This window comes from Nyctereutes procyonoides, unplaced genomic scaffold (assembly GCF_905146905.1).
Source record: "Nyctereutes procyonoides isolate TBG_1078 unplaced genomic scaffold, NYPRO_anot_genome, whole genome shotgun sequence".
Taxonomy (NCBI): Eukaryota; Metazoa; Chordata; class Mammalia; order Carnivora; family Canidae; genus Nyctereutes; species Nyctereutes procyonoides.
The window spans coordinates 1,197,848-1,225,755 of NW_026575024.1; the positions used below are offsets into that span (position 1 = coordinate 1,197,848).

The 27,908-nt window shown below is 68.9% G+C and overlaps 1 protein-coding gene across 6 annotated transcripts; it reads right to left on the reverse strand.

Annotated features, from left to right (window-relative positions):
• Nucleotides 1–7,184: 7,184 nt before the first annotated feature.
• Nucleotides 7,185–26,341, reverse strand: SLCO4A1 (solute carrier organic anion transporter family member 4A1). Of its 6 annotated transcripts, none has more exons than XM_055301372.1 (11): nt 26,323–26,341; nt 17,510–18,350; nt 16,484–16,574; nt 15,776–15,897; nt 15,293–15,404; nt 12,591–12,745; nt 11,091–11,286; nt 10,514–10,679; nt 9,987–10,278; nt 9,582–9,730; nt 7,185–8,258 (listed from the first exon to the last, which is right to left on the reverse strand). In XM_055301372.1, the coding sequence occupies exons 2-11, from the start codon at nt 18,309–18,311 to the stop codon at nt 8,094–8,096; spliced, it is 2,250 nt and encodes a 749-aa protein (XP_055157347.1). In that variant the 5' UTR covers nt 18,312–18,350; nt 26,323–26,341; the 3' UTR covers nt 7,185–8,093. The 6 variants fall into 6 exon arrangements, 5 of the variants coding, with proteins under 5 accessions (XP_055157347.1, XP_055157362.1, XP_055157355.1 ...); XM_055301387.1 differs by lacking the exon at nt 26,323–26,341 and having other exon boundaries at nt 9,987–10,051; nt 10,249–10,421; nt 17,510–22,835; XM_055301380.1 differs by lacking the exon at nt 26,323–26,341 and having other exon boundaries at nt 9,987–10,275; nt 17,510–22,837.
• Between the last annotated feature and the right edge of the window lie 1,567 nt (nt 26,342–27,908).

The following is a 27,908-nucleotide window of genomic DNA, read 5'->3' on the forward strand; positions in this document are numbered from 1 at the left end:
GGGGCTCTGCCCGGGCAGAGGAGGGGCAGGGGGCGGCGGCCTGGGGTCCGTTGTGGGCTTTCCAGCAGGTGGCCCGGGAGCCGAGCAGATGACAGCCTGTCCTGAGCTCCGTGTCCCTCGTGCAGACCCGAGGCCTCTGAGGGCCGTGGCTGGAACTGACCACTATTGGGGTGCCCGGGGAGCTGCGCTGCTGCTGGGTCCCCCCCACCCGTGCGGCAGGGGTCACTGCAGGGTGTGTGGGGGGAGGACACCAGGCAGCGGCGCTGGGCAGAGAGAGGGGCCAGGACACCTGCATTCCTGAGTCACACACCTGCTCTGCACCTGCGGCAGGTGACTCAGGCCGCAGCAGCTCTCCCTCCACCATGACGGGACTCACCGCCACTGGGACACCAGCGAGCACAGGCTGATGGACACAGGTGTTGGGGCACTGACGCTGCAGGTCACCTCTGCTTGGAACGACAGGGTCCCTGAGCTGGGCGATGTCCATTCCCCTTCATCAACCGCTGAGTCTTTCCACCTTGGAAAGTCCCGGGTGTCGAAGACCACCAGGAAGTGTTTGGACTCGGCCCCAGAGGAGGAAAGGGTGTGGGGTGCAGATGCCTCTGGACGGTGAGTGCTGAGCTGGGGAGCTCAGCTCACGGCCCTGCTGGGGGCCGGGGTCCCTACAGCACGTCCCACGCCCTGAGCCTTGCCGTCGGCCTGTCCGTCTGTGGGGCTGCCGTCCTGGCCCAGGATGGCATCTGCCCTCCTCTGGCTTCTCCACAAACCCTCCTGCAGTGAAGTGAAGGAGGCACAGAAAAGGAAGGCCCTGCAGTGAGTGTCGCCGCTGCCCCCTGACGCCCCCCTGGAGGCGGGGTCCCACCGGTCCACGGTTCGGGACGGACAGGCTGAAGGCTCAGAGAGCCAGGGCTCGGCCGGGTTGATGAGCAGGCTGGGTCCTCGCCTGGGGGAGCGGGGCCACCGCCTGGGCTGGACGGCGCGGTGCTCTGCTAGAGGCAGGGTCAGGGAAGGGCCTCCGCGGGAAGGGAGTTCGAGGAGCCGCGATGAACCTGACGCTCCAGACTTCTCGTGCTGAGATGTGGCTCATTTGGCTTATTGGAAGGACTGGGATTCCCAGGAAATGAAGACCCTCCTCTGCCGGCCTGGCACCCCAAGGCCCCGGGCGTTCCTTCTCCCGTCCCCTCGCACTGCTGCTTGCAGCACCGGGGGCTCCCGGCTGCCGTCCTCAGTCGGCGGCGCCCCCGTCCGCGGCTGTGCCTCCGGCCAGGCCCCTCCTAGGTCCCCGTGCCAGCTCTGCACCTCCCAGGTGGCCTGGCTCAGACGCAGGCCTGCTCGTGGGCTTCGCAGTGTGGATGCAGAGGAGGCCCGTCCCCGGGGTCCCTGAGGTGTGGCCAGGGGCGGATGGAGGGTCCTCGTCCTGCAGGCTCTGCCCCCCAGGCTGCCCTGGCCTGGCTCACGGTGTGGGCCTAAAGGGTAACGACTTGTGAGTGACCTCTGGGAGGCAGGGAAGGTGCCCCGGGGCCGGAGCTTGGCCCTCAGGCGGCCGTCTGCCCGTCCGCAGCGGTGCACCTGGCACCCACCTCCACCTCCGTCCCCACCTCCGCCCCGGCAGAGCGGAGATTTCCTCCTTCTGAGGCTGTGAACCCCACATTCGTCACCCCGGGGGCGTCAGAAGAGTCCGCTGTGGTCCCTGGTGAACAGGAGGCATCTGCTGCGCCTCGGCGGCGGGGAGAGAAGAGGCTCCTGCAGCCGGTGCTTGGGACCTGCTTAGCCGCCGCCTGTCCTGAGCCGGGGACTCTGGCCAGGAGCGCTGAGCCGGCTCTGCTCCCGAGTGAGCGCGGACGCTGCTGTGGGGGCGCACGTGGCCCGGAGCACTGGGCGGTCGCCCTGGGGGCTCTCGAACCAGAAGCCCACCCGCCCTGAGGGGCACCACCCGCCACGCAGCCTTGTCTCCACCCAGGAGCTCTCGCGCTTCGTGGGGGAACCGCTGTCAGAGATGAGAGGCGGCCAAGAGGGTACAGCCTGGGCGCCCACTGATGGCCACAGCCCAGGGGGAGGGAGGATGAGAGGAGGGGCGGGCGGGGGGAGGAGAGGGAGGGGGGAGTGGGAGGAGGAGGGGGGAGAAGGAGACAGAAGGACAGGAGGATGGAAGGAGATGCAGAGGGGAGGGGGGAGGGAGAAGCAGGTGGGGAAGAGGAGGAGAGAAGGAGGAGGAGGAGCAGGAGGGGCGGGTGGGGAGAAGGAGGAGGGAACGGAGGGGGGGGGAGGGGGGGAGGGGGAGGCCTGGAGGAGGAAGCCTGGAGGACCCCCCTTCCCCACCCTGGGCGGGGTTTCCTCTGGCGGAGCAGGCTCCACATAAACCCCTACGTGTTAGCGCGGCCCTGGGTTCGCTCTGCATCCCCGTCTCTAGTCTCTACCTGGGTCCGCGTCCATACAGCCCGGGGTACAGTGTCCTGTCCTGCGGGGCAGGGAGGCAGCAGGGGGGGTGGGGGCGAGGCAGGGGGGGGTGGTCAGGACACTGGTACCCGGGGTCCCACGGAGAGGGAACAGGTGGACGCTCGAGGGAGCCAGGGTGGGGCACCCCTGAAACCCCAGTGCCTGCCCCGCGCTCACCCGCTGCCGGCCGCCGGGGCACCGACTCACCTGTTGTGTGAGATGCGCCACGGGCTCGTCCTGGAGGAAGAAAACCCAAAGGAGGCGAAACGCTCACTGTCCTGTCCCGTGAAAACCTGTGCGTACGGGGACCCGTGTGCTCCCGACCCGCGGGGTGCGACGAGGGTATTGGGAAGGCTGCGGGTCCCCGCGTTCCTGCTCTGCCTCCTGACACCCAAACACGGTGACCCGGCGACCCCATGTGCAGCCGCAGCACAGGGTGGGGAGGGCCCGGGAACGGAGCTGCCCCGGGGCGTCTCCAGGGGCGCTGGCTAGCGGGTGAGGGGCACAGAGCGCCAGGTCCCCCACACCTGCCACCCACCTCATCCTACTGCTTCTGTCCCACCCACCCCTGCGCCGGCCCCTCTGGCCTCCACCTGTGTTGACAAGATGGGAGACGGTTCCTCCCTGCACGGTCGGTCGGTGAGCCCCGACCTGACCCCTGCTGGCCCGACCTGACCCCCTGTGGGCCCCAACCTGACCCCCTCCCAGCCCCGACCTGACCACATTTTAGCCCCCAGATGGGGGTGCAGGGCCCCCAGTGACTCCCGGGCGCGGGATGGCCTGAGTGCTGTCACTGCTCCTGAGCAAATGAGTGACTCCTGGGAGGGGTTGGGGGGTGGCCTCAGGGAGCTGGACTCCGCCGGGATCTCCCCACGGGCTTCCTGGGCCCGCGCCTTCCGGCTGGCAGATCACCAACCCCCCTGCCTCTGCCACAGGACGTCCGCACAGGTGCACATAGCGTCCCTCACGTCCGTCTGGGAGCCCGGCTGACCCGGCTGTGCCCTGCTGTCCTTACCTGCCAGCGAGGATGATGACCATTCCAATCACCTGGCGAACACGTCTGCTGCATTTAGTCCCCGCCCAGGGACCCTCGTCTTCATAAACCACTGACAAACCACTAAGACATAGGGCCACATCATGCCCATTTCAGAGGTGGGGAGACTGAGGCACGGAAAGGTTAAGTGACACACCAGGTTAGGAAGTGCTTCGACTTCATAACGTAGCCCACGTCCGATTGCCTGTGCTTCTCGTCCTGGTGGTCCTCGCGGCCTCCCGCCGCCCCCAGGCCACCCAGGCTCCCGTCCGGCGCAGGTCGGGCAGCCCGCCGGTCGCCCCCCCAGGCCACGGAGAGGCTCTCCCCGCGGACGGTGCTCCTGCAGGAAGCCCCCCGAGCCTGGGGCCCGCCCACGTGCCGGATCCGATGGCGCAGAATGAGGCAGAGCAGGACGCACGGGCTGCGGGCGCAGCTGCGGACCCAGCAGGTTGGACGCACGACCGGTGTCCGCGGTCACGCTCACGATTCTAATGTGCTGCCCATGAAACGCAAGGAAACCATCACCCGGAGTCACGGCGGCTCAGGCCGCGCCACTCCAGGCCTCGGGGGCCGGCGGCTCCCACCAGAGCAGGGAGGGGCCCCTGGGGTCCTGCAGCGACCAGCACGGAGGGGCCGGGCGTCCTCGGAGCTCCCCCAGACCCTGGCCTCGCGCGGGGGCGGGTCTCCGTCTGGGCCCCATGAGCAGATGGGAGACAGGCACGCGGCCGACATCACTTGCTCAAGTGAAACACCTGTAAGTGCCAGAGCCTGCACCGCAAGCCCCCCCAGGATCAGGTCTGGGACCATCCAGGGGACAGTGCTTTAGAGGGGAGTGTGTGTGTGCACGTGTGCACGGTCAGCCGTGCACAGGACCTGCGGGCACACGCATGCACGCGCACATGCCAAGCAGCGGGGTAACACCCCAGATGCCCGCCATCCCCCGAGGGGTGACTGTCCCCAGACAGGACGTCAGGAATCTGCGGAAGGACAGGTCGTGGTGCTTGGGACCCGGGAGCCAGGAGCCCTGCCTGCTCTGGAGGGAGGCGTCCTCACTCCCATGCTGCGCGCAGCCGGCCCCCTGACCCCGGCCTTGGCCAGTGTGGCTGGAGATGCAAGGTCCCCAGAGAGCTGCGGGGTGCCCTAGAGAGCCGTGGGGTCCCCCAGAGAGCCACAGGGCCCCCCAGAGAGCCACAGGGCCCCAAGAGAGCCACTGGGCCCTCCAGGGGCCTCCTGGTGCTCCCTCTGCCCCGACTCCTCCCTCCCATCCTCCGTGCAGCCGCCACACAGCCGGGGGGGGGGGGCAGACGGGGTGGCCCCAGGGAGGGGCTCCTTCTGGCTTGAAGCCGCTGCCCGCCATGGCACCGAGGCCCATCGTGGAGCCGGCCCGCCTTCGCCGTCCTGCCTGCTGCAGGGTCTCCAGGGCCTCACCAGCAGCCCACAGCCCTGTCCCCTGTCCCGTGCCAGGTGACAGCTCACCCCCCCCCCCAGGCTCCCTGCTCCCTCCATCCCCTGTGAGGTGGTGGCAGACACCTCCGCCCCAGGAGGCCTCTCCTGCCCGCTCCCCCAACCTGCCCCTGTGGTTTAACCCCTTGAAGCTCCGAGCCCCGGGGCGCCCCTCCCTGGCCAGCCCGGCCCCGTGGTCACGGTGGTGAGCTCACAGACCCCATCCCGGGGCCTCACGGCCTGGGGTCAGCGGACGTGGACCGGCGTGGGGGCCGCTGTCCGGACCGGCGAGCGTGGGGCTGCGAGTGCGCGGCCGTGTCCCCCGAGAACGCCTCAGTGTGGCTCTTGGCCGGTCCTGCTGCAGGACACCATCCTGCAGGACACTGATTCCAACGTCGCAGTGATCGAAACTGTTTCAGCCTGGGAGTGGCCAGGAGAGGCCGGGACCGGCGTTTCTTCTTCAAATAATACGACCGACACCCGGGTGCCCCCACGCAGCGGGCTGCCACTCGCCCCGACGACACGGGCTCCAGCGTGGACGCACCAGTGCTCGTGGGGGGCGGGGACACCAGGCCCCGTGTCCTCCCGCCTGTAGCAAATGCCCCGAGCGGGCAGCGGATGGAAAGTACATTCGGTTGCCGGGGCAGGAGCTGGGCGGTGGGGGGGGGGGGGGGCGTTCCTGGCGTGATGAGGCCGCCCTAGCTGGCCGCGGCGAGCGTCCTACGGCTCTGGTTGGACTAAAACCCACTAGTTGGGCTTTCAGTGGGTGAGTTACGGGGTGACTCAGGTCTCAGTAAAGCTGTTTAAGGACATACACGAGCTGAAAGCAGTACCCACCCCGCTCAGAGCCCTTCCAAGGAGGAAGGCAGGATGGAAGCCCCTGTTTCTGCCGAGTGCCTGGGGTCCCTGGGCCTCCTCCGCCCGGAGAGGGCATCGGGGACCAGAGGGGGCCAGGCACCGCCCGAGAGTGAATCCCAGCGCCTGGCTGAGCTGTCCTCCCAGGGCCCTGCTGCCCTCCTGCCCTGGGTTGGCTGCCGGGAGCCCTCAGGGCAGCCCTCGGGGCAGATCCCGGGGCAGGTGTCAGGGCGGGTCCCAGGGTGGGTCCCAGGGCAGATGTCAGGGCAGGTGTCAGGACAGGTGTCAGGACAGGGCCCGGGGCAGGTGTCAGGGTGGGTCCCAGGGCAGGTCCCAGGGCGGGTCCCAGGGCAGCGCCTCCCCAGCTCCCCGCCACTCAGCCTGGGCCTGGTGTGGAGCAGGCGCTCAGTCCTGAGCGGGTCCAGAGGGCCAGGGAGCCCGGGTGGTCCCCGCTCATCACTTAACCCTGCCCCCTGGTCCTGGCCAGTGGAAGTGTCTGGGTCAGGAGCCGAAGGGGCCCAGCATCCAGCTCACATTCACAGAATCGTGGGGAGAGGGAGGAAGAGAGCCCCGTCTGGGGTTTGGGCCCCAGCCCAGCTCCAAGCTCCCCCGTGACCCCAGCCATGCTTGTGGCCTCTCTGGGCTCCCCGGCGCCCAGCGGGGAGGGGCTGCAGCCTGGGTGCTGAGCTCCAGAGTCGCAGCCAGAGCTGGTGCCTGGGGCCCAAATTCCAGCAGAGGAGGGACCCTGTGGCCTCAGTCCTCAGCCTTCACAGAGGGTCCCCAGAGGACAAGGGGTAGAAGTGCCCCATGCCTGCGGATGAGCAATGAGGGGCACCTGCCCTGGGTGTCCCAACGGCTTGGGGTGACGGGGCCCCTGCCTGTGCCGTCGCGGGGACTCTGGGCCAGGGTGCTCAGAACCCCAGCTGGCAGTCTTGTCTCCCTTCCACCGTTGCTTCTTCTAAGAAGCTGAGCACGATGGTGGCCACATCTGGGCGCTAGGAGGATGCGGCCAGGCCATTGTCCCCAGTGCTCACGGCTCCACCCGCCTCGGACGTCCGGGGAGCGCCGGGTGTCCCTGTTGTCCCACGTCCCGTGCACGCACTGCTGGACTACCTACTGTGTCCGCCACCCCCGTCTCCACCCTGAGCTGTAGGTCATTCAGGAAAGTGGCAGGAAGGGGGGCCCTGGGTGGAGGACCCCGGCCCGCCTCCCGGGGGCTGGACTCCGGAGGGAGGGGATGCTTGAGTCACAGTGGGGAACGGGAGATGCCTGCCAGGTGGGTTCACGGTCCAGAAAGTGCTCATCGGGGAGGCAGCCCGCCACCGGCTTTGAGACACAAACTCACAAAACCCCACAGGAAGGATGTATAAAGCCACCAGACTGCAAACTCGTGGAGACAAAACTCATCACACAGAGATACGTTTTAAATACTAAAATATATTTATATACACGTAATTTTAACTGAGGACACCTGGGAACCAACGTCCCACGGAAGTCCCGACGTCCTCCCAGCAGAATTCGCAGGTGCCTGCTGACTGTGCCACTCTGCCCACCGCACTCTCAGGTATAAAACAGATTCTATAAATAAGGTGATGCAAAATATTGGTTCATAAATATCTACATATGCAAGTGGCTCCCGTCCTGCAGCAGCTATGAGGACAGGAGGGGACAGCAGGTCTGAACACCCCAGGCAGGCGGCTCCAGCGGGGCCAAGCCCCCGGGGACGGCCTCGCAGCTCCTCCGCTTTGCAGGAGAACCCCCGGAAGGGGCCAGGCTGCCCCCAGGATGCGGTGAGCCACACCCGAGGCCGCGGGGGGCCGGGCTTTGTACTTCTCAGCCAGTGGTTCGACCGTCAGGGCGCCCGGTGTGCCGGCCCCGCAGGCTCCTGGAGAGCTCGGCCTCGGCCTCGGCCTGCAGGGGGCTTTGCACTTTCTAGAGCTAACAGCGCGGTACGGTTGCATAGATTGTTTGCAAGCACGGCTGCTACCGTGTCCAGGGTTCCGGAGCCCCCGGGACAATTCAGTGCTGTGCGGTTATGTCCGTCCGTCCGCCGGGCGAGGACCGGGAAGGGAGGGGCCGCTGGGCCTCATTCTTCCTCAGGAGAGACCATCAGCCTGGCCCCCGGGGACCACGCGGGAGCTGTGCCCACTGCGGATGCACCTCGCGTTCTCTCTCCTGGGCGCCTTTGAGACTCACGTGCGTCCACCACCAGCGCAGACCCCTCAGCATCCTGTGGGAGATTCCTGGAGGGTCCTCAGCACTGTGGCATCAACCGGCGAGGGGTCAGCCCTTCTGGGGAGAAATCGGTGTCCTCGGGAGTGCCCCATCAGACGTCACTGTGGGGCTGGAGGGCCGAGGGGGCATCCGGGAGGTCCATGGCGTTGTCGGAGGCCGAGGACTGGCTGGGCAGAGAGGCGCCCAGGCCGTCGGAAGACTCCGAGGGGGGCTTGTACAGGAGGCAGGCGATGGCGAAGAACAGGAAGCCCAGCACCTGCGAAGACAGGAAGAGCTCGCTGCCCGCCCGGCCCCGGGTCCCGGGGACCCCCTGCTCCGGCGAGAACACCCATCTCTCCGGGATACCCCTCGCGCGACACCAACACTCTCACAGAGGGAATGAAAACCACATGTGGGTGAAGACAGGCCCCAGATGGGGGGGAGGGCTTGTCCCGGCTGCACAGCGGCCCCCCAGAAGAGCCGTCCCAGCCCTGACCCCCAGAACCTGCAGCTGGAAATAGGTGTTTGCAGGTGTCACTCAGTTAAGGATCTTGGGATGAAATCGCCCTGGACCTTGGGTGGCCCCGCCTGCGGTGCCGGGTGTCCGGGCAGGAGCGAGCAGAGAGCGCTTTTACAGAGCAGCCAGGGCGGCGGCCACGTGCCGCGGAGGCAGAGACGCGGGGGGCGCGAGGGGGCGAGGACCCAGGCCACTGCGCGGCTGGGGAGCGGCCTGGGGCTGACCCTGCGACGTGGGGCTCCCGCGGGGTCCCTCGCAGCCTCGAGGAGGAGTGGGCACGAATGCTGGCCTCTGCGTTCACGCGTGTACTTGACCGTGTAAGTGCCGGGTTTTAGCAGGAACCCCCCCGTGCTCCTTGGAGCATCCCCCCACCCGGGGGGCCTGAAGCCAGTTTCCACTTTGGGACAATGACCGAATGGGACGCGTTTGGAGCTTGTCTGCTCCTCCTGCTAAAACTAACCCTGCCTTTAGCAGCGATCCCATCGGCGCGCCGCCACCCAGGGGGTTATTATGTGGGCGGGCGCCCGGCTACTGGCCTGAGGGACCGGAGGACACAGGAGCAAGAGGCGAGGAGCCCGACCCACCACCACGCGGGAGCCACACCAAGCCCTCCTCACCCCGGGGCTACTTTTCTGCTAATCCGAGGCGGCGGCGGGTCCTCCGTGGGGCCGGGGGGTGGGGGCTCAAGAACAACGTGAGGCAGGACGTGGAGCCCGAGCCCGCCTCCAGCCAAAGCAGGTCATCAACACCCTGTCGCAGGCCGGCCCTGGGATCTCGCTGTGCCCTTTCCCGCCATCACGCAAAATCCAGGATATAAATGCTGTGCTGCCCCCCACGCAGCGCGAGCCTCGGGCGCCCCCAGAAGTTCATCGTGACAGGGCCGGGTGAGGGGCGTGCGGCGCCCTGGGCACCGTGAGGCCAGGAGACGGCGTTGCTCACACGTGGGTCCAGCGAGCCGCCTGGCTGGGGGGGGGGGCGCCAGCGTCTGCACGCAGGAGGGGACCTGGGTGGCATTTCTGCGAAGCCTCCGCTGACCGGAGCCCCAGGCCGCCCGCAAGCTGCAGGGTGATGATGCCGCCTCACCTTGTACGCCAGCCCGGAGACGAGCATGTACCGGCTCATGGCCGCGTTCCGGTACACGAAGCAGGAGCCCTGCTGGCCGCACTGGTCCTGCCACAGCAGGCACGCCCTGTCGATGACCCAGCCGAAGGCGATGGGCCCCGGGATGCCCCCTGCAGAGAGAGGCTGGGTCAGCACCGGGCACCGGGCAGGGGGGCAGGCCTGACGGCTGCTGCTCGGCCCACAGCCTGGCCCCCCGCTTTGTGCTAAGGAGGAAAAGCCACCTTCCGGGCGAAGACGCGGGCACGGGTCCCTCTAGTGGACTGCGAGGGGATGATGTCCTCCAAAGCCCGCGGGGCTGGGGGGCGGGGAGGCACACCTGCTGGGAGCCCTGCTGGCGGCTACGCAAGTCTACACGCGCCACAGTACCTAGAGTCCTAACCACGATCCACTGGATGCCCAGTGCGAAGGATCTCTGCCGGTCGCGGACGCACCTGAAACGGAAGGCGGCGGCGTCAGCGCCCGGGGAGGGTGGCCAAGTCACACCCCCACGCCGGCAGCCGAGCGCCACCGGGCCGCGTGGCCGCCTCCCCGGGGGGCAAGCACGTACCCTGCAGGATCTGCAGAGCTCCACGCGGCGGGCTGCAAGGAAAGGTTCTGGACCAGAGCGAAACCCAGGCCCGGGGCTTACCGTAACGTTGCCGTCAGCGCAGGAATGCTGCTGAGGAATGTAAAGATAATTACAACGAATATGAAAACCAGAAGGAGGGGCTTTCTTTGACAAGTTGAGGTGCATTTCCCTGCAGTAGCATGGCCAAAACCAGAGGAAAAATTCTGAGGGACACAGCTACAGTCTCGGTACACCTGAGGAGCGCAACAACAGCGCTGATTACAGGAGGAAGGGACAGGGGCCCTCCCGGGGCGCGGCGGACGGCACGTGGGCGGCGGCCACTCACCTTCTGGCCGCCCGGGCTGGGCACGGCCGCCCCGGGGCACCCCGCGTGGCAGGGCGAGTAGTAGGTGAGGCCGTCGGAGCCGCACACGGGGCTGTAGTGCTCGGGCCGGCAGGCGCAGTCGGCGTTGCAGGGGGCCGTCAGGTCCAGGTGGCCGTCGGGCAGGAGGCTGCGGGGGAGACAAGGCGGTGGGGGGGGCTCGGGCTCGGCCCCCAGCCTCATCTGCTCCACGCGGTTGCTGGAGCCTCGCGCCCGGCGCACCACACCCCGACCTGCTCCCCCACCGCGGCTGCAACACGCGCTTCCCCTCGGTTATTGCACAGGCAACGTGTGCACGGGGCTCCCAACACCGACACGACAGGCGTGCCGGGGCCAACCCTCCGCCACGGCGCCAGCCCCCCGGGGCTCGGCTGCACCCCGCACGCTCATGTGTGTGTGCACACGCCTGCGAGCACAGACACACGCTTTCCTCTCTTGTCCTCTCAAATGGAAAACCCCAGACCGTGGCTCCTGCTCCCACCTTCCCCGTCCCCTGGGGCCACCCCGTCTCCCCTCGACGCCGGCACCGCCCGACCCTCACCTGCCGCTGTGGCTGGCTGTCACCCCGGCCATGGGCACATTGGGGCAGTGGATGAAGAAGACGAAGGAGGCCAGCAGGCTGGTCAGGGTGCAAAGCAGACACAGCTTGATGATGCCCGCGCCGCGGAGCTTGAACTTGTTCACGAAGAAGCCGCCCAGAAATGTTCCGCCGCCACCCGCCGGCACCACCAGGTACCCTGCAGGAGAGGGAGGTGCTCAGCGAGGTCCCCAGGGGCCGGAGGAGGGGGGCCGGTGCCCACTGGATCTTTACAGGTGGGGACACTGAGGCCCGGAGCCGCCCACCTGTCCATGTGGCAGCGCTTGGCTCTGATCTGAGTTGTCAGGCGCTGGACGGTGGGGGCTGGGGGCTCAGTCCAGGGGACGCAGGGGCCGGGCGGGACTGGAGGAGAAGTCAGAGCCCCCGGCCTGCCTGCTGGGGGGGCCCCCAGGACACCTGAGTCCAACTGTGAGCCACATTTGGGGAAAGCAGGGACCAGTGCCATTTCACATGAAGGAGGGATTCGTTGGCCCGGGGCTCCCAGGCCGTCCCCGGGCGGGGGGCAGATGGCAGTGGGGGCTCGGTGGGCCCGTCTCTCCAGCAATGACCCAGGCCAGCTCTGGCGTGGACCTCTTACACCCCTGGGGTGAACATGGGGGACCCTGGAGGATGCAGCTGTTCTTGGGGGGCTGTCGGCACAGGAGAGGGGGCCGCCCGGGGAAGGGGAGGCAGCTGCAGATGGAGGCCTGGGCGTGTGAGGTTAAGCCGAGAGGCAGGTGAGGAGGAGTGTCTGGGGTGTCAGGTAACAGGGAACGGGGACCCGAATTGAATGCCGAAGCCCCGTGCCAGGAACAGAGCCCTGAGGGCTGTGGTGCAGCTGCATGGCCCTCGTGCTGCCCAGATGCGCCCACCTTCCACACGTGGCGTCGCCCCTTCCAGCCAGGATCCTCCCCCGTGGGGCCAGACCCAGTGCCTGGCATCGGCCCCTCTGCCCAGTGGGTTCTCAGCAAGGCCACGGCTGCCCCTGGACAGTGGCGGGGGGTCTCAGGAGGGCCCCTCATTCTCCTGAGGGCCAGCCCGCCCCAGGCACAGGCCGGGGACGCCCACCTCACGGTCCCATGGAATCCTGGGACCCCAGACACCTGGCTCACGGGCATGGCCGAGCCCGAAGGTCCAGAGCTGTGGGGTCCCAGCCCTTCCTGCAACAGGCCAGGGGTGAGGATGGCCAGGCCTGTGGGTGCATGGGCGGCACACGTGAGCCGAGTCCACCCCACCCTCCCACCAGGAGGCGTCGGCCAAGAGCCGGCCAGCGTCCCCAGCTCCGGGGAGGAGCCATCGCATCCCTGTGGCCACGTCAGGCGGTTCCGCGCCCGCTCCTGGGCCCCCGACAGGACCACACGGCCGGGAGCCCTTGGGACTGCTGAAGGATGCTCCGAGGACCCCTCAGTCATGGAGAACAAACGAAAGGTCAGAGGACCTCCCCCACCCAGAGAGTTTTCTCACCAAACAAGGTGGCAGCCTCCGAGGCGCTCAGGCTGAACTGGGCCTCCAGGAACTTGGGGCCGAAGGTAGACATGCCGGCGATGAGCGTGGCCTCGGTGGCTCCGGCCAGGCACAGCAGGATGAAGGTGGGGTTCCTCAGGAGGAGCCAGATGGAGCTGCACGCGGAGGCCAGAGAGAGACGGAGGCTCAGGGGGGCGCGCCAGGCTGAGCGGAAGCCCCGTCCCCGAGGCCACGGACCCCCCTCCCGGGTGCACAGCCCCCGTTCCGCTGCGGAACCTGCATCTGCATCTGTCCCAGACCCTGCATCTGTCCCAGACCCTGCATCTGTCCCAGGGACGTGAGGACAGGGCGTGAGGCTGGGCTCCAGGGAAGAAAGCTGGAAACACAGGGAGAGGAGCCCTCCCAGGGCCGCCCCCTCCAGCGCGGGGACACCCTCAACGACCGTGCACTGTTCGGTCACCACGGGCTCAGCTGTGAGGACGGGCGGACGGCCCGAGCCAGGGACCCCGGAGGTGGCTGTCCCCAAGTCCAGGACTGGCCAGGCCCTGCGGATGGGGGATGACGCGGGGGGGCCCTTCTCAGCCAGCCCTCAAGGGGACACAGAGGGGCCTCCAAGGAGCCTCGGGGTGGGCGTGGCTGGCTCCCCAGTTGCTCTGCTGCGTACTTGGGGGGCTGCTGCTGGGGTCCCTGGAGAGGTCCTGGGAGGACCGGGAGTGCGACTCTGCACAGCCCGGGGGACCCTTGGCCTCCAGCCTCACTGTGAGGGTCGGACATGGGCCCTGGCTGCCATCCTCCGTGTCCTCGCTGAGCCTGGCCGGTCACCAGTCCCGGCCCCACCTTGCCTGCCCTCGGGATGAGCCCAAGTTCTTTGGGGGCCACTCGCTCCAGCTGAATGGGACCCAGGATCCCGTTAGGGGTTCAGGCCGAGCAGGGCTAGAGCCTGACTGTGATCACACATGTGACCCCACCTGCCCCTTAAATGTCATGAGGGGCACAGAACACGCTGTCCTCACGGGGCTGGTGAAGGAAGCGGAGCCCAGAGTGGAAAACACACAAAGATCGCAGCCAAGGGTGGGGGGGTCCGGGAGTAAAGACGCTCCGTCTTTGTGGGGCAGCCGGTCACCCCGCCCGGGAGCTCTAGCGCCTGCGCGTCCCGACTCCCCGAGCCGTCCCCAGCCCTCTAGCCGCCGGACAGCAGATGCCTGGACTAGAGCACGGAGGTGTCTGCTGGCCCCCGGCCTCGGGGGCGATGTGGCCGGGAGCCCCAGGTCACGGCGGGACAGACCCTCGCTCTCCGGCGCCCAGCGGCCGTTGGGCGGCTCCGACCCGGCCTCCTGTGCTTTCAGTCCCGAGTGTACAACTCAGAGCTGCTCTACAACCGGAGCAGGTGCCCAGGCCTGTCCTCGGGAGCCCCCCGCCCCCCGGAGACCCAGCGTCCACGAGCGCCGCCGGCCGTCCCCATGCCAGCCCGGAGAGCACCGGCCACATCTCGCAGCCCTGTCACAGCGGCTGCAAACTCCTTGAGCCTCAAATGCTCTCCCTTTGGAGGCACAGGCCGGCGAGCAATTGGACTTTGGAAAGAAGGGACGTGCAGTGCAGCCCTACCTAGCCTTTGCGCCGGGACGCTCGGGCGGGCGGCCGGGAGGGAGCCCCGGGGCTGCCCACGGGCTGGGTCGCGGGTGCTGTGTGCAGGGAACCCGAGGGCCTGCTCCACCGGGGGCTCCACCGCGGTGTCGGGAGACCGGGCGAGCTGCCCCCAGACAGAGGCTCCTGCACCCTGGCTGGTGAGGCCCTGGGCCAGCCCGGCCTGCCTTGGGGGCAGCTCCTGAGAGGTCTCACGGGACGTGGAAGCAGGGGGCCACCCACCCTCCGCCCGTAGCATGACAGCAGAAGCAAAGCAGTGGACGGTGGGAGGCACAGGGGCTTCCCTGGAGGCCCTTCTCCCTCCCCCCGGTGAAGGCAGGCACGGGGACTCATTCCAGCCACCACCGGCCCCCGGCCCCACAAGGCCTGTCAGACACAGCCATTCCCGGGCGGTCCCAGAGGGCTGGAGGGGCAGGTGGCAGCTCAGCGAGGCCGAGGACTCAGGTGGGCGCCTGGCCAGGGGCCTCCCTCCCCATCCCTGCGACCGCCCCCCTGGAATGCCTGGTCCGTGGAGAGGGTACTGGGCCCCCAGGAGCTCCGAGAGCAGAGCAGGCCAGGGGCCTTTCGTCCCGATGGCGTGTGAAGACCACAAAGCCAGGCCAGTCACGCACAGGGAGGATCAGGGGAGCCCCGGAGAGGGGCCGGTGCAGGGCAGAGGGCAGAGGGCTGGGGTCAGTCCTGCTCCCCCAGGGTCCTCAGAGCCTCGAGACAGAGAGAGGGCACGAGCCTGGAGCCCCCAGGCAAAGGCAGGTGGTGCTTGATGACCCGGTCAGAGGACAGGGCGGAGTGAGGAGCTGGGGCCCGGGCCCTCCATCAGGACCAGAGGCCTCTGGCTGCTGCTCCTTGGTCTCTTAGGTCGAGTTTTGGGGCCGAGACCCGCCCTGCACTGGGTCATGAGGGAGGTTGAGGGGCTGTGCGCTCACCATGCGGCCCTGGAAGGGTCACATGGACTCTCCTAGGTTGGGGTCGAGATCCAGCGTGCACGGGGCCCCCCTAAAGGTCTTCGGGACACACAGACACGGGCAAGAGGCCCACACCACCCCCCGTGAGGTCCTTACAGAGGCAGGTCTCTGATGGTTTTCCCGAAGTCGGGGTTGCTGACGGCCGTGGGACCGCTGTCCTTCAGCTGCTGTGTTTCAGACACTCTCATGACCACGTAGCGTTGGGAGCCTGGAAGGACACGTGTCGGTGAGAGCGGGGACCAAGGGCTCTGCTTCAGGCCCCTGCCCGCCCCCAGGTCTGGGCCGGTCCCGGGATGGAGGGCGCGGGGCCAGGTGTGGTGGGGATGCAGCACGGTGAGCGGCGACCAGCTGGAGAGAGCCAGGGACACACGCTGGGACCGGGCGGGGGGAGGAAGGGCTCAGAGGGGGCAGATGCTCAGGCTGCCATGGGCCCCGCTCTGAGCCCATAGCGGGAGGCGCCGCAGGGGCGGAGGGTGCCCGGGGTGGGCAGCACAGGCCCTGCAGGCCCCGCCCAGGAGGTGAAGGCCCCAGACTGTCCCGGGGTCCCCAGCAGCCCCAGGGAGGGGCTGACGCACCCACCTGGCAGCTGGCGGGGGTAGCCGAGGATGGGGATGGCGGTGAGGAAGGCAGCAGCCCCCGCGCCCAGGAAGCCCACCCACCAGGCGCCGACCCACAGCGGGCTCTCGGTGGTCAGCTCCGTCCTGTGGAGAGGGGCCTGCGGTCAGCATCCCGTCCACGCGTGTTCAGGCGCCCACGCCGGGCATCCTTCCGCACGCTGCTCCGTGGGAACCTTACCGGGGGCGTTGGGGGCTTCTGGGCGGGCGGCTGGGGTGGCACCTGCACAGCGCGGACGCCCGCGCCCCCTCCCACCCTCGCCCTCGGCGGCCCGTCCATCTGGCGGCTCCTGCCTCCTAATCTGTTTAGTGAACTGGTAATCTAGCGCGCAAAGCGCCTTCCCGGGTTCCGTGAGCCGTTCTGGAGGCTTCTCACGCCCAAGGTCGCGGGCGCCACGGATGTGCAGCTGGACCGAGGCGGGGGCCCCGCGCCTGAGGCAGCCGTCTGAAGGGGGGCCTCCTAGGGCTGGGCCTTAGCCTGCGGGGTCTGCGCCGACTCCGGGGAGTCCGCGGGATCTGGGTTGAACTGAGGACGCCCAGCTGGTGCTCGCCCCCCGCAGTGATCAGGGACCCCTCCCTGGACCCCCGGACCCCCAGCCCCGGGCCCCGGAGCAGCCGGCGTCGTCCCTGAGCACACATGGTCCCCGAGGGGCCGGCGGCCCTGCACACTCACCGGCGGCCGACGTCCGTGTAAACGTTCAGCAGGGCGCCCCCGATGAGGTAGCCGGCGGCGGGCCCGAGGATGGCCGCGGTGTAGAAGGTGGCTGCGGGGGAAGCGGCGCTGCTCAGGGGCGCCGGGGCTCACAGCCGCTGACGCCGGGAGCCCCACGGCCCACCCGAGGGAGCCCCTCGGCACCCGCGCCCTCTGCCCCGGCGCACGGGCCCTTTGGACCGGGGTTTTCATCTGTGCAGCGTCCGCTGCGTCCCGGATCCGGCCGCTGTCAACTCCTTATTGTTTTTTATTTTTTATTGATTTTATTTGTTAAAGTAGGCGCCGCGCCCAGGGTGGAGCCCAATGTGGGGCTTGAACGCAGGCCCCTGAGATCGGGACCTGAGCTGAGGGCAAGGGTCGACACTCAACGGCCCGAGCGCCCAGGCGCCCCCTCCTCCCCCGCCCCCTCCATTAACTTTCTAAAGTGATTTCATGTTTTTTCCATCAAAGCCAACTGTAGTCGGCGCGTGGGGACTCTAGCTCCTTCAAGAGAGCCGAGCTCCTGAGGGCGTCGCTTGGCGGGATGATGGGATGACGGGATTGGACGCCTCCGCACAGCATCACCCCCAGCCCCTCCCAGAGCGACCCTGGGTCGGCACCACCGGGACTTATAGGGACCGGGTCCGAGGCAGAAATGCGGGGGCCGCAGGCAGCTGGCAGGTGTAGCCGGGCCCAGAGCACCGGCCGGTGTCACCCCTGGGGACGCCTGGCCGGGCAGGACGGACGTGGGGGTAGGGGGCACCAGGTTGAAACCCAGACATGTCGCCGCCCACGCCCGTTGGTGTCTCAGTGGGAGTGGGAGGCTCGCACCCAGCGCCTGCGGGCAGGGCCGCGGGGAGGGCCCGGCTGACCTGGGCACCAGCCACCCCGGGTGGCTCGAACGCCCGCGCTCACCGGCTACCCCACGAGTGGCCACACACGCGGCCGGCCATGGGCAGACGCAGGTGAAGGGCCCCGCGCCCGCCCCGCGCCCACCGCCCCGCTCACCGATGTAGACAGGAGAGTAGCTGGACTTGACGTTCTCGTCCAGGTAGGTGACACCCAGCGTGTAGAGCGGCGTGGCGCCCACGCCGTGCAGGAACTGGCCCAGCATGAAGACCAGCCGGTAGCCCGACAGGCCCGAGGCGCCGTCCCCGCACGCCACGCTGCGGTTGGCCCCGCACGTCCCGACGCCGTCGGCCGCCTGCACGTCGTAGGCGCCCGCGGTGAAGTGGGGCAGGGCGAACACCAGCGAGCCGGCGCCCATGACCAGCACGCCCCAGCCCAGCCAGCGGGGCTTGTGTCCGTTGCCGCCGAAGTAGCTGACGAAGGTGAGGCACAGGCAGGCGGCCACGTCGTAGGAGCTGGCGATGAGGCCGCTCTGGTAGCTGTGCAGGTCGTAGCGGCGCTCGATGGACGTGATGACGGTGTTGATGAAGCCGTTCACCGTCATGCCCTGCAGGAAGGCGGCGGCGCTCAGGAACAGCAGGAAGCCCCGCGGCGTGTTGAAGGCCTGCAGGCACCCGGGCGCGAAGGTCCGCCAGCCGCACGCCGCGCCCTGCGGCCCGGCCGCCACGTAGTGCATGTCGGGGGCCGCCCGGGCGCGCTTCTCCGCCTGCGGCTGGCACAGCGGCTGGCTGCACGGGTCCAGGGGGCTGAGGGCCGCGGACCCCGGGGCGCCCGGGCTCAGGGCCGAGCCGGGGGACGCCCGCCTGCCGGGGGCGTCCGTGACCGCGGCCGAGGGCGGGCTCCGGAAGACCAGGGGCGGCAGGGAGACCGCGGCCTTGTCCCCCGTGCAGCGCTGCGGCATCTCCGCGCGGGGGGCGGAAGTCCAGCGGCGGGCTTGGTTCTGTGAGGAGAGCTTCCGGTTAGAAGGCCGGCACAGGCCGTCGAACGCACTGACATCTGCGCCCCGACGCCCCTGTGCCTGGTCCCGTGGGGCTGCGATGGCCCTGAGGCCCGCTCCCCGGTCTGCTGGGGTCCACGCCAGACCCGCGCACCCAAACAAGGCCACGTGGGGACCCTGCGGGGCCCTGCATCACCCGGCCCCCCGGCCCCGCGGCCTCTGCTGGGCCAGCCTGAGCTGTGCTCTCGGGCCCTGGAGGGAGCTCGGAGTGTGGATGCGGCCTCCACCCCGTGCAGCCTCAGCTCTGCAGGAATCTCACACCCGGCGGGCACGTGCCATGGTGGGGGCAGTAGAGGCAGGGCACGCCCCCACTCGAGGGTCACCAGCGCACACCCGGCTTGCCCTGCGGCGGGGCTCAGAATGTCCCGATGGGACACGGCGGGTGGCAGGTGGGCGACTAGTGAGAAGAGGCCCCAGCGCTCCCTCTGTCCGCTCAACCCCAGCCCACCCTGTTCCCATGCTCCACCTCGGCCCTCACTCCCCCCGACCCCAGTGGGTCAGGTAACCCCGCATCTCCAGGCTCCCAGGACCCCACCTGCCATGAGAAAGGGCAGCGCGGGGGGGGATGGACGGTCCACATCGGGCCCACGGGAACCTTCACGGGCCGGCATCCCCGGTAAGTGACCAACACCCCGGCCGCCCTCAGACACCTGCGCCCTCCACACTGTCTGGGCCCGGCTCGGCAGGACACGCAGGGGCAGGGATGGGGACCGGGTCCTCGCAGGGCTCAGGAGGCAGCAGGACAGCTAGGGACGGCTGCAACGACAAGTTCTCCCCTTGGAAATCAAAAGCCACGAGAGGGGGACGCCTGGGGGGCCCAGCGGTGGAGCATCTGCCTTCAGCTCAGGGTGTGGCCCCGGGGTCCCGGGATCGAGTCCCGCATCGGGCTCCCTGCATGGAGCCTGCTTCTCCCTCTGCCTGTGTCTCTGCCTCTCTCTGGGTCTCTCATGAATAAATAAACAAAACCTTAAAAAAAGAAAAGCCGCAAGAGAACAGCAACGAGCAGCTCCAAGTCCGTGGCCAAGTTTTACCTGAACAGCTGTGGATCTTGGACACGAGCACGTAAAGCTCAAGCCAAATCATACACATCACATCATTTAAATTAGCAAATTGGGAATCCAGTCTGGGGTGTCAGCCAGATGATGCACTGGTGGCCGCCACGCGCACAGGAGAATCGAGTGGCAGCACCCAGAGCCTTCGGGCGGCCGGGCGGCCTCCTCCGGGGGCTCCCCCCCGGAGCCTGGGGCACACGCGCTCCCGCCCCGCCTCACTGCCCAGGCAGGTCAGGACGCCGTGACTGGAACCCGCCGTTGCAAACTTTTCCTACCCCTGCCCCAGTTCTGCCCCAGTTTGCCTGTGCCGTCTGGAAGGCTCTCGCCCGTACGGAGGCTCTGGATCAGAAATGGGGAGGCTGGCCCTCCCGGCGCCTGGAACCGTCCCCTCCACCCACAGGCCGGCGGCCGGGGCCCCGTGAGCCTAGGATCCGCGACACCGGGCGTCTCCGGCCACCAGGATGGTCCTGAGTCTCATGGAACTTCCTAAGGATGTTTCTGAGTTTGCACCCGGATCTGGCCCGGCTCGACCTGGGCACCGATACGCGTGTGGCGTGCCAGACGCTGCGCTGGACGTCGATGCACAGGTGCTCGTGCCGACGCTTGGTCTGAATTCCAAGCACACGCTGCCGTCTCACCACAAAGGCCGCGGGACCCGTCCCACAGGAGAGCCCGCACCCGGCACGACCGCAGGGTGGCTGGAGTGGCCGAGCCCCACCGTGCACACAGTGAGGCGCAGGCCCAACGGGCACCGAGCTGCTGGCCTGGTGCCTGGGCCATCAGCTCCCCTGGGCCATGCTGCTGGAGTCGGGCTGTGCCCCGGCTCACTCACGGGCAGTTTCTTTCCAGGATCTGCCTCCGACGTGGGCAGCGCTGACACCCGAGCAGTCAGCCAGGGGACGGGGACGTCACGGCTGCCCTCCCTGCCGGGGCCCAGGGAGTGTTGCTGACCCACATTAAGGCCAGGCTGTGGCTCTGGGGCCGCTGCCCCTTGTTTGTGTCCCGGGGCCCCGCGGCAAGCCGGGGGGCAGGTGGGGGGGGCTGGAGGACCCTGCGGCACACTGCGCGCCGGGACTTGGCCCTCCAGGGACCGGGTCCCACAGCCGGGCTGGGAACTCTTCCTCCTGGAGCCTGCGGGCTGTACCCAGGAGCCTCCCTCTGTCCGCTGGGCTTGGGTCTGGACAAAATGAGTGTCTACCTTCCAGCTGCCGTGAGGCCTGACCACAGAGCTGGGGCAACGCAGCAGATGGCAGAGGACCCGAGCATGTGGGACAGCGGAGGCAGGCCAACGGGCAGCCGAGGGGCAGGAGAGGCCGCCCCCCACCCCCCGGGGGCTCCAGGTGGGGTCCACGGGCAGCCTCACCTAAGACCCCGAGGGCATCTCACTCCTGGTGACTCCCCTCCTCCCCGCAGCCCCCTGCCCACAGCCAGGCCCAGAGCGACTGCCTCGGGGCCAAGAGCAGCGTGATGGTGGACTCCACCTGTCACTTTGGGGGGCCATGAGGTGCCAGGTGTGTCTGCAGCGGTGTTTCTAGGACAAATCAGTATTTTAATGGGTAAACTCAGTGTCGGTGGGCCTCGTCTGATCAGTTGAAGGACTGAATAGCCCAAAAGGGCCGGCCCTTCCCTGAACTTGTCCTGCGTGGCTACCTCTGACCCGGTCGTCATGCCTGGCTCTGGAGGCCGCCCTGCCGGCCACACCTTTACCTCTCCTGACTTCCCCGCTGCCTGGCTGCGCACCTGGGGACTCGCCGAGCTCCATAACTGCACGGGCCAAGTTTCTCATAAGAAATCTTGGTACGTGTGTATCTGTCTCCACGTAAGCTTATACGTAGAACACATACATACATAAGCAACACAGACGTACGTACGCGTACCCCCTACCGACTGGTTCTCCGAGCATCCTGACTGATCGGCAGGTAGTTCCGCACCAACGCCGGCTGCGTGGGAGGCCTGAGGGGCTGTGGGGCGCGGGAGGAGCCACAGTGCCTGCACCTGGGGACGACTGGTAGGCGCCGGCTGTCCCCACCCGCAGAGCAGAGCGGCGCAGATGGCAGAGGCGCGGTGCACAGGGCGGGCCTGGCAGCAGAGGCCCCGGGCGGCTCAGGGCACCGCCGGCACCAACCTCCGTCCCGTGGGCCCAGTAGTGGCCGAGCCCTCAGCACGCACTCGTGAGCCCCCGAGATCCCAGGCTCAGGAGGCAGGGCTGCCCGCGGATGGGGGACAGGGCTCCCGGGGGACGCCAGCCAGGTGAGCCCCAGACAGTGCCACACAGGAAGAAGCCCCCGGGATGGGAGCAGCCTGGGGGTGCTGTGGGGGGGCCTGGGGCACCTGCTCAAGGCCGGGCTGCCCCCTCTCCGCTGCGCTGCTGCCTGTGCCTCGTCAGGAACAGCTGGGGCCGCGAGCTGTGCTGGGGAGGCCCTGGATGGCTCTCCGGACCCGAGAGAAGCAGACGGATCGTCCTCCTCCTGCTGCTGCTTCCCGGGGAGCCCTTATCCCAGCCTCCAGGCCTGTCCTTCGTCCCCGGAGCCTCCCCACCACAGCTGGGGCCCCCACCTGTTGCCGCGGGGAGAGGAAACCCTCGGGATTAGGTGCCCAGGATTAGCAGCCGGGATAATGTGGGCCGTGGGGCCTTGAGCCAGGAGCTCTGCACCTGGGGCTGCCGTGGGAGGGGCAAGGGCGTGTGTGCGCGTGCGTGCGTGTGTGCGCCCTCGTGCAGCTCACTCAGGAGGACACCTCGGGTCCCCTACTGGCCCGGCCGTCAGCCGCACCTCTCACAGTCTGAGCCATGAGGCTCCAAGAAATCCAGGTCCCAGTGGCTCGCCGCCCGCCCCCACGCCCCACCAACTGCAGCGTGAGGAGCCAGCGGCCCCGTGGGTGGCCCTCCCCTGGGCCCTGGCGTCAACACCAGGCTGCGACGGGGTCAGTCCTCGCGAGCCCTCCTCTGCTCGCTTATTCCTTACGTGCTGGCGCAGGGCCCTGGCGGTGCTCAGGGCACGCGTGGAGGCTGCCCGCCAACGCAGCAGGCGGCAGGGCCACGGCTCACCCAGAGCCGTGCCGTCAGCCTAGCGCCGAGCCCTGGTCCTCCTCTGCCAGGCTCCCAGGGACAGGGCGGCTCGGGCCCAGCCCACGGCCGCAGGGAGGCCGGCGTGGGGCGACCGGCGCCCTTCCAAGTTAGGGGCCGGGGCTCTCGCAGCTCCAACCTGGACCCCGCTCGCTGGGGACATGTACAGGTTTCATTTCTGCTTCCTCTACGCTCCCTTCTCCCTGTACCTGGTGGCTCTGAGGTTGACAGCCACAGCCATGCCACCGTGACACGTGCCACCCTGTGTGGCCGCCCCTGCCTGGCTCCTGGCCGCGGGTCCTCACCCTGGGCCCTCCCCGTCGCCCCGCCTCGCCCTCCCTCTCACCCCGGTCCTCGCCCCCGTGACCCGTGGAAGTCTTTCACGCAGCTCTCTTCTCTCGCCTCCTACGTCTGTCCTGGTGTTTCTTCCTCTGCCGGAGAGAGCGGAGGGAGCTTTCACTTGTGGAAGACAAGACTCAAAGCTATTTATAGAGCAGGCCCTGGGCGGCAGGACGGGGGTGGCCACAGCAGTGCCCGGCCCGCCCAAATTTGCATACGTGATGACCATGCCCAGGTGAGGGGGGAGGGAGCCGGCCACCCTGCACGGAGGCCAACAATGAAGGACTGTCAGAGACAGCCGGAGGACCTGTCCCTTGGGGGGTGCCCTGCATGGACTCCCTGCTCCCCAACTTGTGTCCACAGCAGGCAGACGTGTGGGAGGGCAGGGTGAGCCAGAGAGGCCGGTACGAGTTTATTGGTCTTCCCAACCCGTGAGGTTTGATCCCCGGAGGGGACGGAGAGAGGCTGTCTTGCAGCCTGGCGGGCGTTCCGCCCCGGGCAGGTGGTGGGCCTCTCTTTGTCTCTGTGTCTCCACTTCAACAGAAGTGTGACATCGTGGGGAGAAGAGAGTGAGCCCCGAGGTGAAGGACCCCGGCCTCTGGGCACTTGGGGCTCATGGGAGGCCCCGGGGCACTGGGCTCAGCCCTGTCCAGGTGGCCTCTTCGGCCCGTGGATCCACACACCAGGCCCAGAGCTGCTGAGACGTAGATCACCGTGACAAAATGCACGGGCCGCATGGAAGCCTGCGGTGGGAATGGGGTGCCACTCAGCCTGCCTGTCCCAAACCCTAAAAGGCATTGGGCCAAGGAACAACATCTCAGGTTCCCCCAAAGCTTCCTGGAGAAAACACCACTGACGAAGGGCGGTCCCACTGGGTGCAGAGGACGCCTCAAGCTCTGCAGCCCAGGAGCCTGTGACTCTCCGGACCCCGGGCTTGGTCCTCAGTGGGCCTTGTCCGGCCACACGGTGAGCAGCTAAGGGCCTGCAGCAGAAAGGGTCCCCCTGACCAGCCAAGCAGGGGAGGTGACTGGGGGCCCCACAGGCCGGTTCCTTCCCCTGCTCACAGGACCCAGGGTCCACCCACACACAAGAGCACTGGTCACCAGAGACTGGAGTTGGTGCTTCCTTCGGGCTCATGGGGAGGGGTCCTGACAGGCCTGACGGTTACCTGCCACGGGGGACACTGGGTCCTGCCCCGAAGCGGGCTCCCACACACCAGCAGCACGCCGGGGCAAGACAAGCAGCTCAATGTCCCCGAACAAAAGCGGCTGAGAGGTTCTGAGGATTGTTGTCTATCCCCTTCCAAAAGCAGACAATGGGCTCTTTGCCACTCCTGAGAACAGGAGGCCACGTGGCCCAGGAGGGACTATTTCTGCGGCCTCTGTCCACACTGGAGAAAGCAGAAGTATGGCGGGGCGAGTCCCCCAGGTACCTGCGGGGCCAGCTGCCCATCCCTTCTGACCGCGATACCAGGCTCTGTTCCGCTACCTGCCCACGACCCACGGGGAGGCCCTGAGCACCAAAACTGCCACGGTAAGCACGAGTCCGCAGGGCTGTGAACCGACACCGGCTCAGCAGCGCTGACCTGGAAATGGATCGACATTCATGGAGACTTCTAGATCGTCTGGAAGCCAGACAGAGACCCAGAGCTCGAGCCACAGCCGTGGCTTATCAAGGCAAGGGTCCACCGGAGCCCAGGGAGCCAGGCTCTGCGCGGGGTCAGCCAGAATCGGGGGCTCTGACAAGCACAGGAGCGCTGCCCCAAGACCTCCATCCCCTAGGCCATCGTCCCTAACCTCCCGGCACCCAGCCACCTGACCACCCAGCCACCTGACTTGGTTGGGACCTGCCCAGGGACCTGGTTGAGGTGAGGGGCCACACCCAGGGCAGATTAGGTCAGAGCCACCCAGGAGGGAAGTAGCCCCATAAAAAATTCCCGGGTAGTGGCCGCCAGCCCTGCCCAGCAGGAAAGCAGACGTTCCGTCCTCCCTCTGCGCGGCACCTGGGAGAGCCGGCTGTGGGCGCTCCCTGAGAGGCCCCCTCCCTGCCTCCCGCGGGCCTTGGCTCCCTGTGCCAACGGCTCTGGGCCCCTCTGCGGCGGGCCCACCTGTTGGGGCCCTGCCCTGTGCCACGCCTGGCTCCCGGGGTTGTGTCCTCCCCGCCGGGGACAGAGCTGCAAGATGTCTGGAGTCCCCCGAAACTGGACCGCGACCTCCCCACCGCGGACAGGCTGGGCGCCCTGGGCAAGTTTGCTCAACCGTAAAATGGGAGAGATAGCAGCCACCTGCCGCCGCGTTGCCAGGCCTCCTGGGACGCTGTTGGGGCCCGGAGCGCCTTCTGGGTGCTCGAGCAGCCCCTCCCGCGCCAGCGCACTGGCCCCCGGGTCACACGGAGACCTGCGGAAACCAGAGGCTTCCTCTCCCCCGGCTCCACCCGCCAGCGCGGTCTGTGCTGGGCGCGGGGTCCCAGCCCGGGGCAGCCGGTTCCGGTGCGAGGGAAGGCACCCGGGGCCCAGCAGGCAGCGGGAGGGGCGGCGGGCCACGCGGAGCTGAGCTGGTCCCTCCGGCTGGAAAAGTACCGAGGCTCCCCCGCGCCTCCCAGGGCAGCGGGCGGCCGCCGGCTCAGCCGCCCACGCCCACCAGCGAGCGCGTGCGCGCCGCCCGCCCCCTGCCCGCGGGCCTGCCCCTGCCCCTGCCCTGCCCCTGCCCTGCCCCTGCCCCTGCCCCGCTCGGGCCGCCGCCGCCTCCCGTCCTCCGAGGAAGGCCGCGCAGGCCCCGGTGCGCATCCGGGTTCCCGTCCTCCCCTCGCCCGCTCCGGCCGCCGCACCGAGCCGGTGCCCGCGCTGCCGGGGCTGGGGACCCGCCGGCGCAGCCCCCCCGCCCCCGCCCCCGAGGTGCCTGCGGCGCAGCTGGAGCCCACAAAGCCCAGTCGCCCAAGAAACTTGTGCGCTTGGGCATCCCTTCCCGGGCCCCGCCGCAGCCGCAGCCGCAGCCGCAGCCGCAGGTGGAGGCCCGGCCGCCTCTCTGCGCCCCGGGGAGGCGCGTCCGTCCGGCCCCGACCCGCGGGCCTGCACCTGCGTGCGCGCCCGGCACCTGCCGCGCCCTCCCTGCCTCCCTCCTTCCCTCCCTCCTTCCCTCCCTCCCTCCCTGCCTCCCTCCCTGCCTCCCTGCCTCCCTCCCTGCCTCCCTGCCTCCCTCCCTGCCTCCCTGCCTCCCTCCCTGCCTCCCTCCCTGCCTCCCTGCCCTCCCGCCTCCTCCGAGGCCTCCGGCCGGGGCAGCGGGCGGCGGCGCGCACTCGCCTCGCGCTTCCCGGGGCAGCCGGGCCGCGGGGCGCACCGCCCGTGCCCCTGCCCGTGCCCGGCCCCGCCGGCGCCACCTCGCGCCGCGGCCCAGCCTGGCGTCCGCGGGCACCTGCCGCGCTCCTGACGTCAGCGGGCCGGCCCCGCGCCCCGGCCACTCACCGTCCCGACACCCGGCCGCCGCGCCGCGCTCCGCGCTCTGGAGGCCGCCCGCCCCCGCTCCCGCTCCATTCATCCCCTCGCCCCCGCCCGGCCCCCCGCGCCGCCGGCCCCGCCCTCCCGGCCAATGGGGGCCCCGCGCCGGCTCGGCCCCGCCCCCGCGCCCCGGGGCCCGCCCCCTGAGCTGACAGCTGCGGAGCGCGCGGCGGGGGCGCGCGGGGAGGGGCGGGGGGGGCGCGTGGGCACACGTGGGGGGCGTGGAGGAAGGCGAAGGGGTGGCGCGTGGGCGCACGTGGGGGGCGCGGAGGAAGGCGAAGGGGGGGCGCGTGGGCGCACGTGGGGGGCGCGGGAGGAAGGCGAAGGGGGGGCGCGTGGGCGCACGTGGGGGGCGCGGGGAAGCGAAGGGGGCGCGTGGCGCACGTGGGGGCCGCGGGGGGGGCGAAGGGGGGGCGCAGGGGGGCGCAGGGGGGCGCAGGGGGGGCGCGTGGGCCACGTGGGGGCGCGGCGGGGGGCGCAGGGGGGCGCAGGGGGGCGCAGGGGGGGCGCGTGGGCACACGTGGGGGGCGCGGAGGGGGGCGCAGGGGGGAGGGGCGGGGGGGCGCGTGGGCACACGTGGGGGCGCGGCGGGGGGCGCAGGGGGGGCGCAGGGGGGACCCCGGCTCGCGCGCCCGCGGGTGGCGGGTCCCTCCGCGGCGCCCCGAGCGGCAGCCAGAAGCCGCCATCTGCGTGGCGGCGTCCCCAGGCCCCCTGGCGACTGGGTCTCTGACTCAGAAGTGAAGCTGCCGGTGTGAGGGCCCCCGGGTGCGCAGGGGCCGAGAGGAAGTGAGCTTCCCGCCCAACCCTTCACCCTTCGGAAAGGCCACCAGGGGCCGGTGGGGCCGGCGGCGGGCGGGGAGGGTCGCCCCCGGGGGGCTGGGGGCTGCCGCTGGGAGGGCTCACCCTGGCTTGCGGGAATCCGGTCCCCCCACCCCCCCGCAGCCTTCCCGCTGGGCTGATCCTCTTCCTGCCGTGGGCACCAGCACCATAGGCACCAGGCACCGTAGCCAAACCGTAGGGACCGGCGAGAGCGCCGCCCCCACCCGGCACCCAGCACCCAGCACCCAGCACCGAGCATGCGGCCTGAGCGTCCCGTAGGAATCCCATGGCGCTCTCCCACAACCTCCACCGCATTGCCTCATCTCTCCGGGTCTGGTTAGCTCATCTGTGAACCGGGGTGATGACACTTCCTCAGTGTCCCTGAAACCAGAAGGTGGGATGAAGCAGGGGATGGGACGGGGCGCAGACAGGAGCTCACAGGGGTTGCTGAGTTAATACAGTAACAGTGCATCACCTGGACACCCCACAATTTTCCCTTATAGTTTCCACAAAATGAATTAACTTTAAGAGAAGTCGGGTCGCCTGGGTGGTTCAGTCAGTTAAGCTACTGACTCTTGATTTTGGCTCAAGATTATCATCTCAGGGTCATGAGACAGAGCCCGGAGTCGGGGCCCCTGCTTAGGGTTCCTGTTCCCTCTCTCTGCTCCTCCAGCCCGCTCTGCTCATGCGTGCTCGCTCGCTCTCAAAATAAAGAAAAAAGTCCACAAAAGTCA

Coding starts and splice junctions, on each gene's coding strand:
- SLCO4A1 (XM_055301372.1), bottom strand. CDS start 18,311: ATGCCGCAGCGCTGCACGGGGGACAAGGCCGCGGTCTCCCTGCCGCCC. Junction 16,575..17,509: donor CTACTCTCCTGTCTACATCG/GTGAGCGGGGCG, acceptor CTTCCCCCGCAG/CCACCTTCTACACCGCGGCC. Junction 9,731..9,986: donor GATCGTGGTTAGGACTCTAG/GTACTGTGGCGC, acceptor CTCTCTCTGCAG/GGGGCATCCCGGGGCCCATC.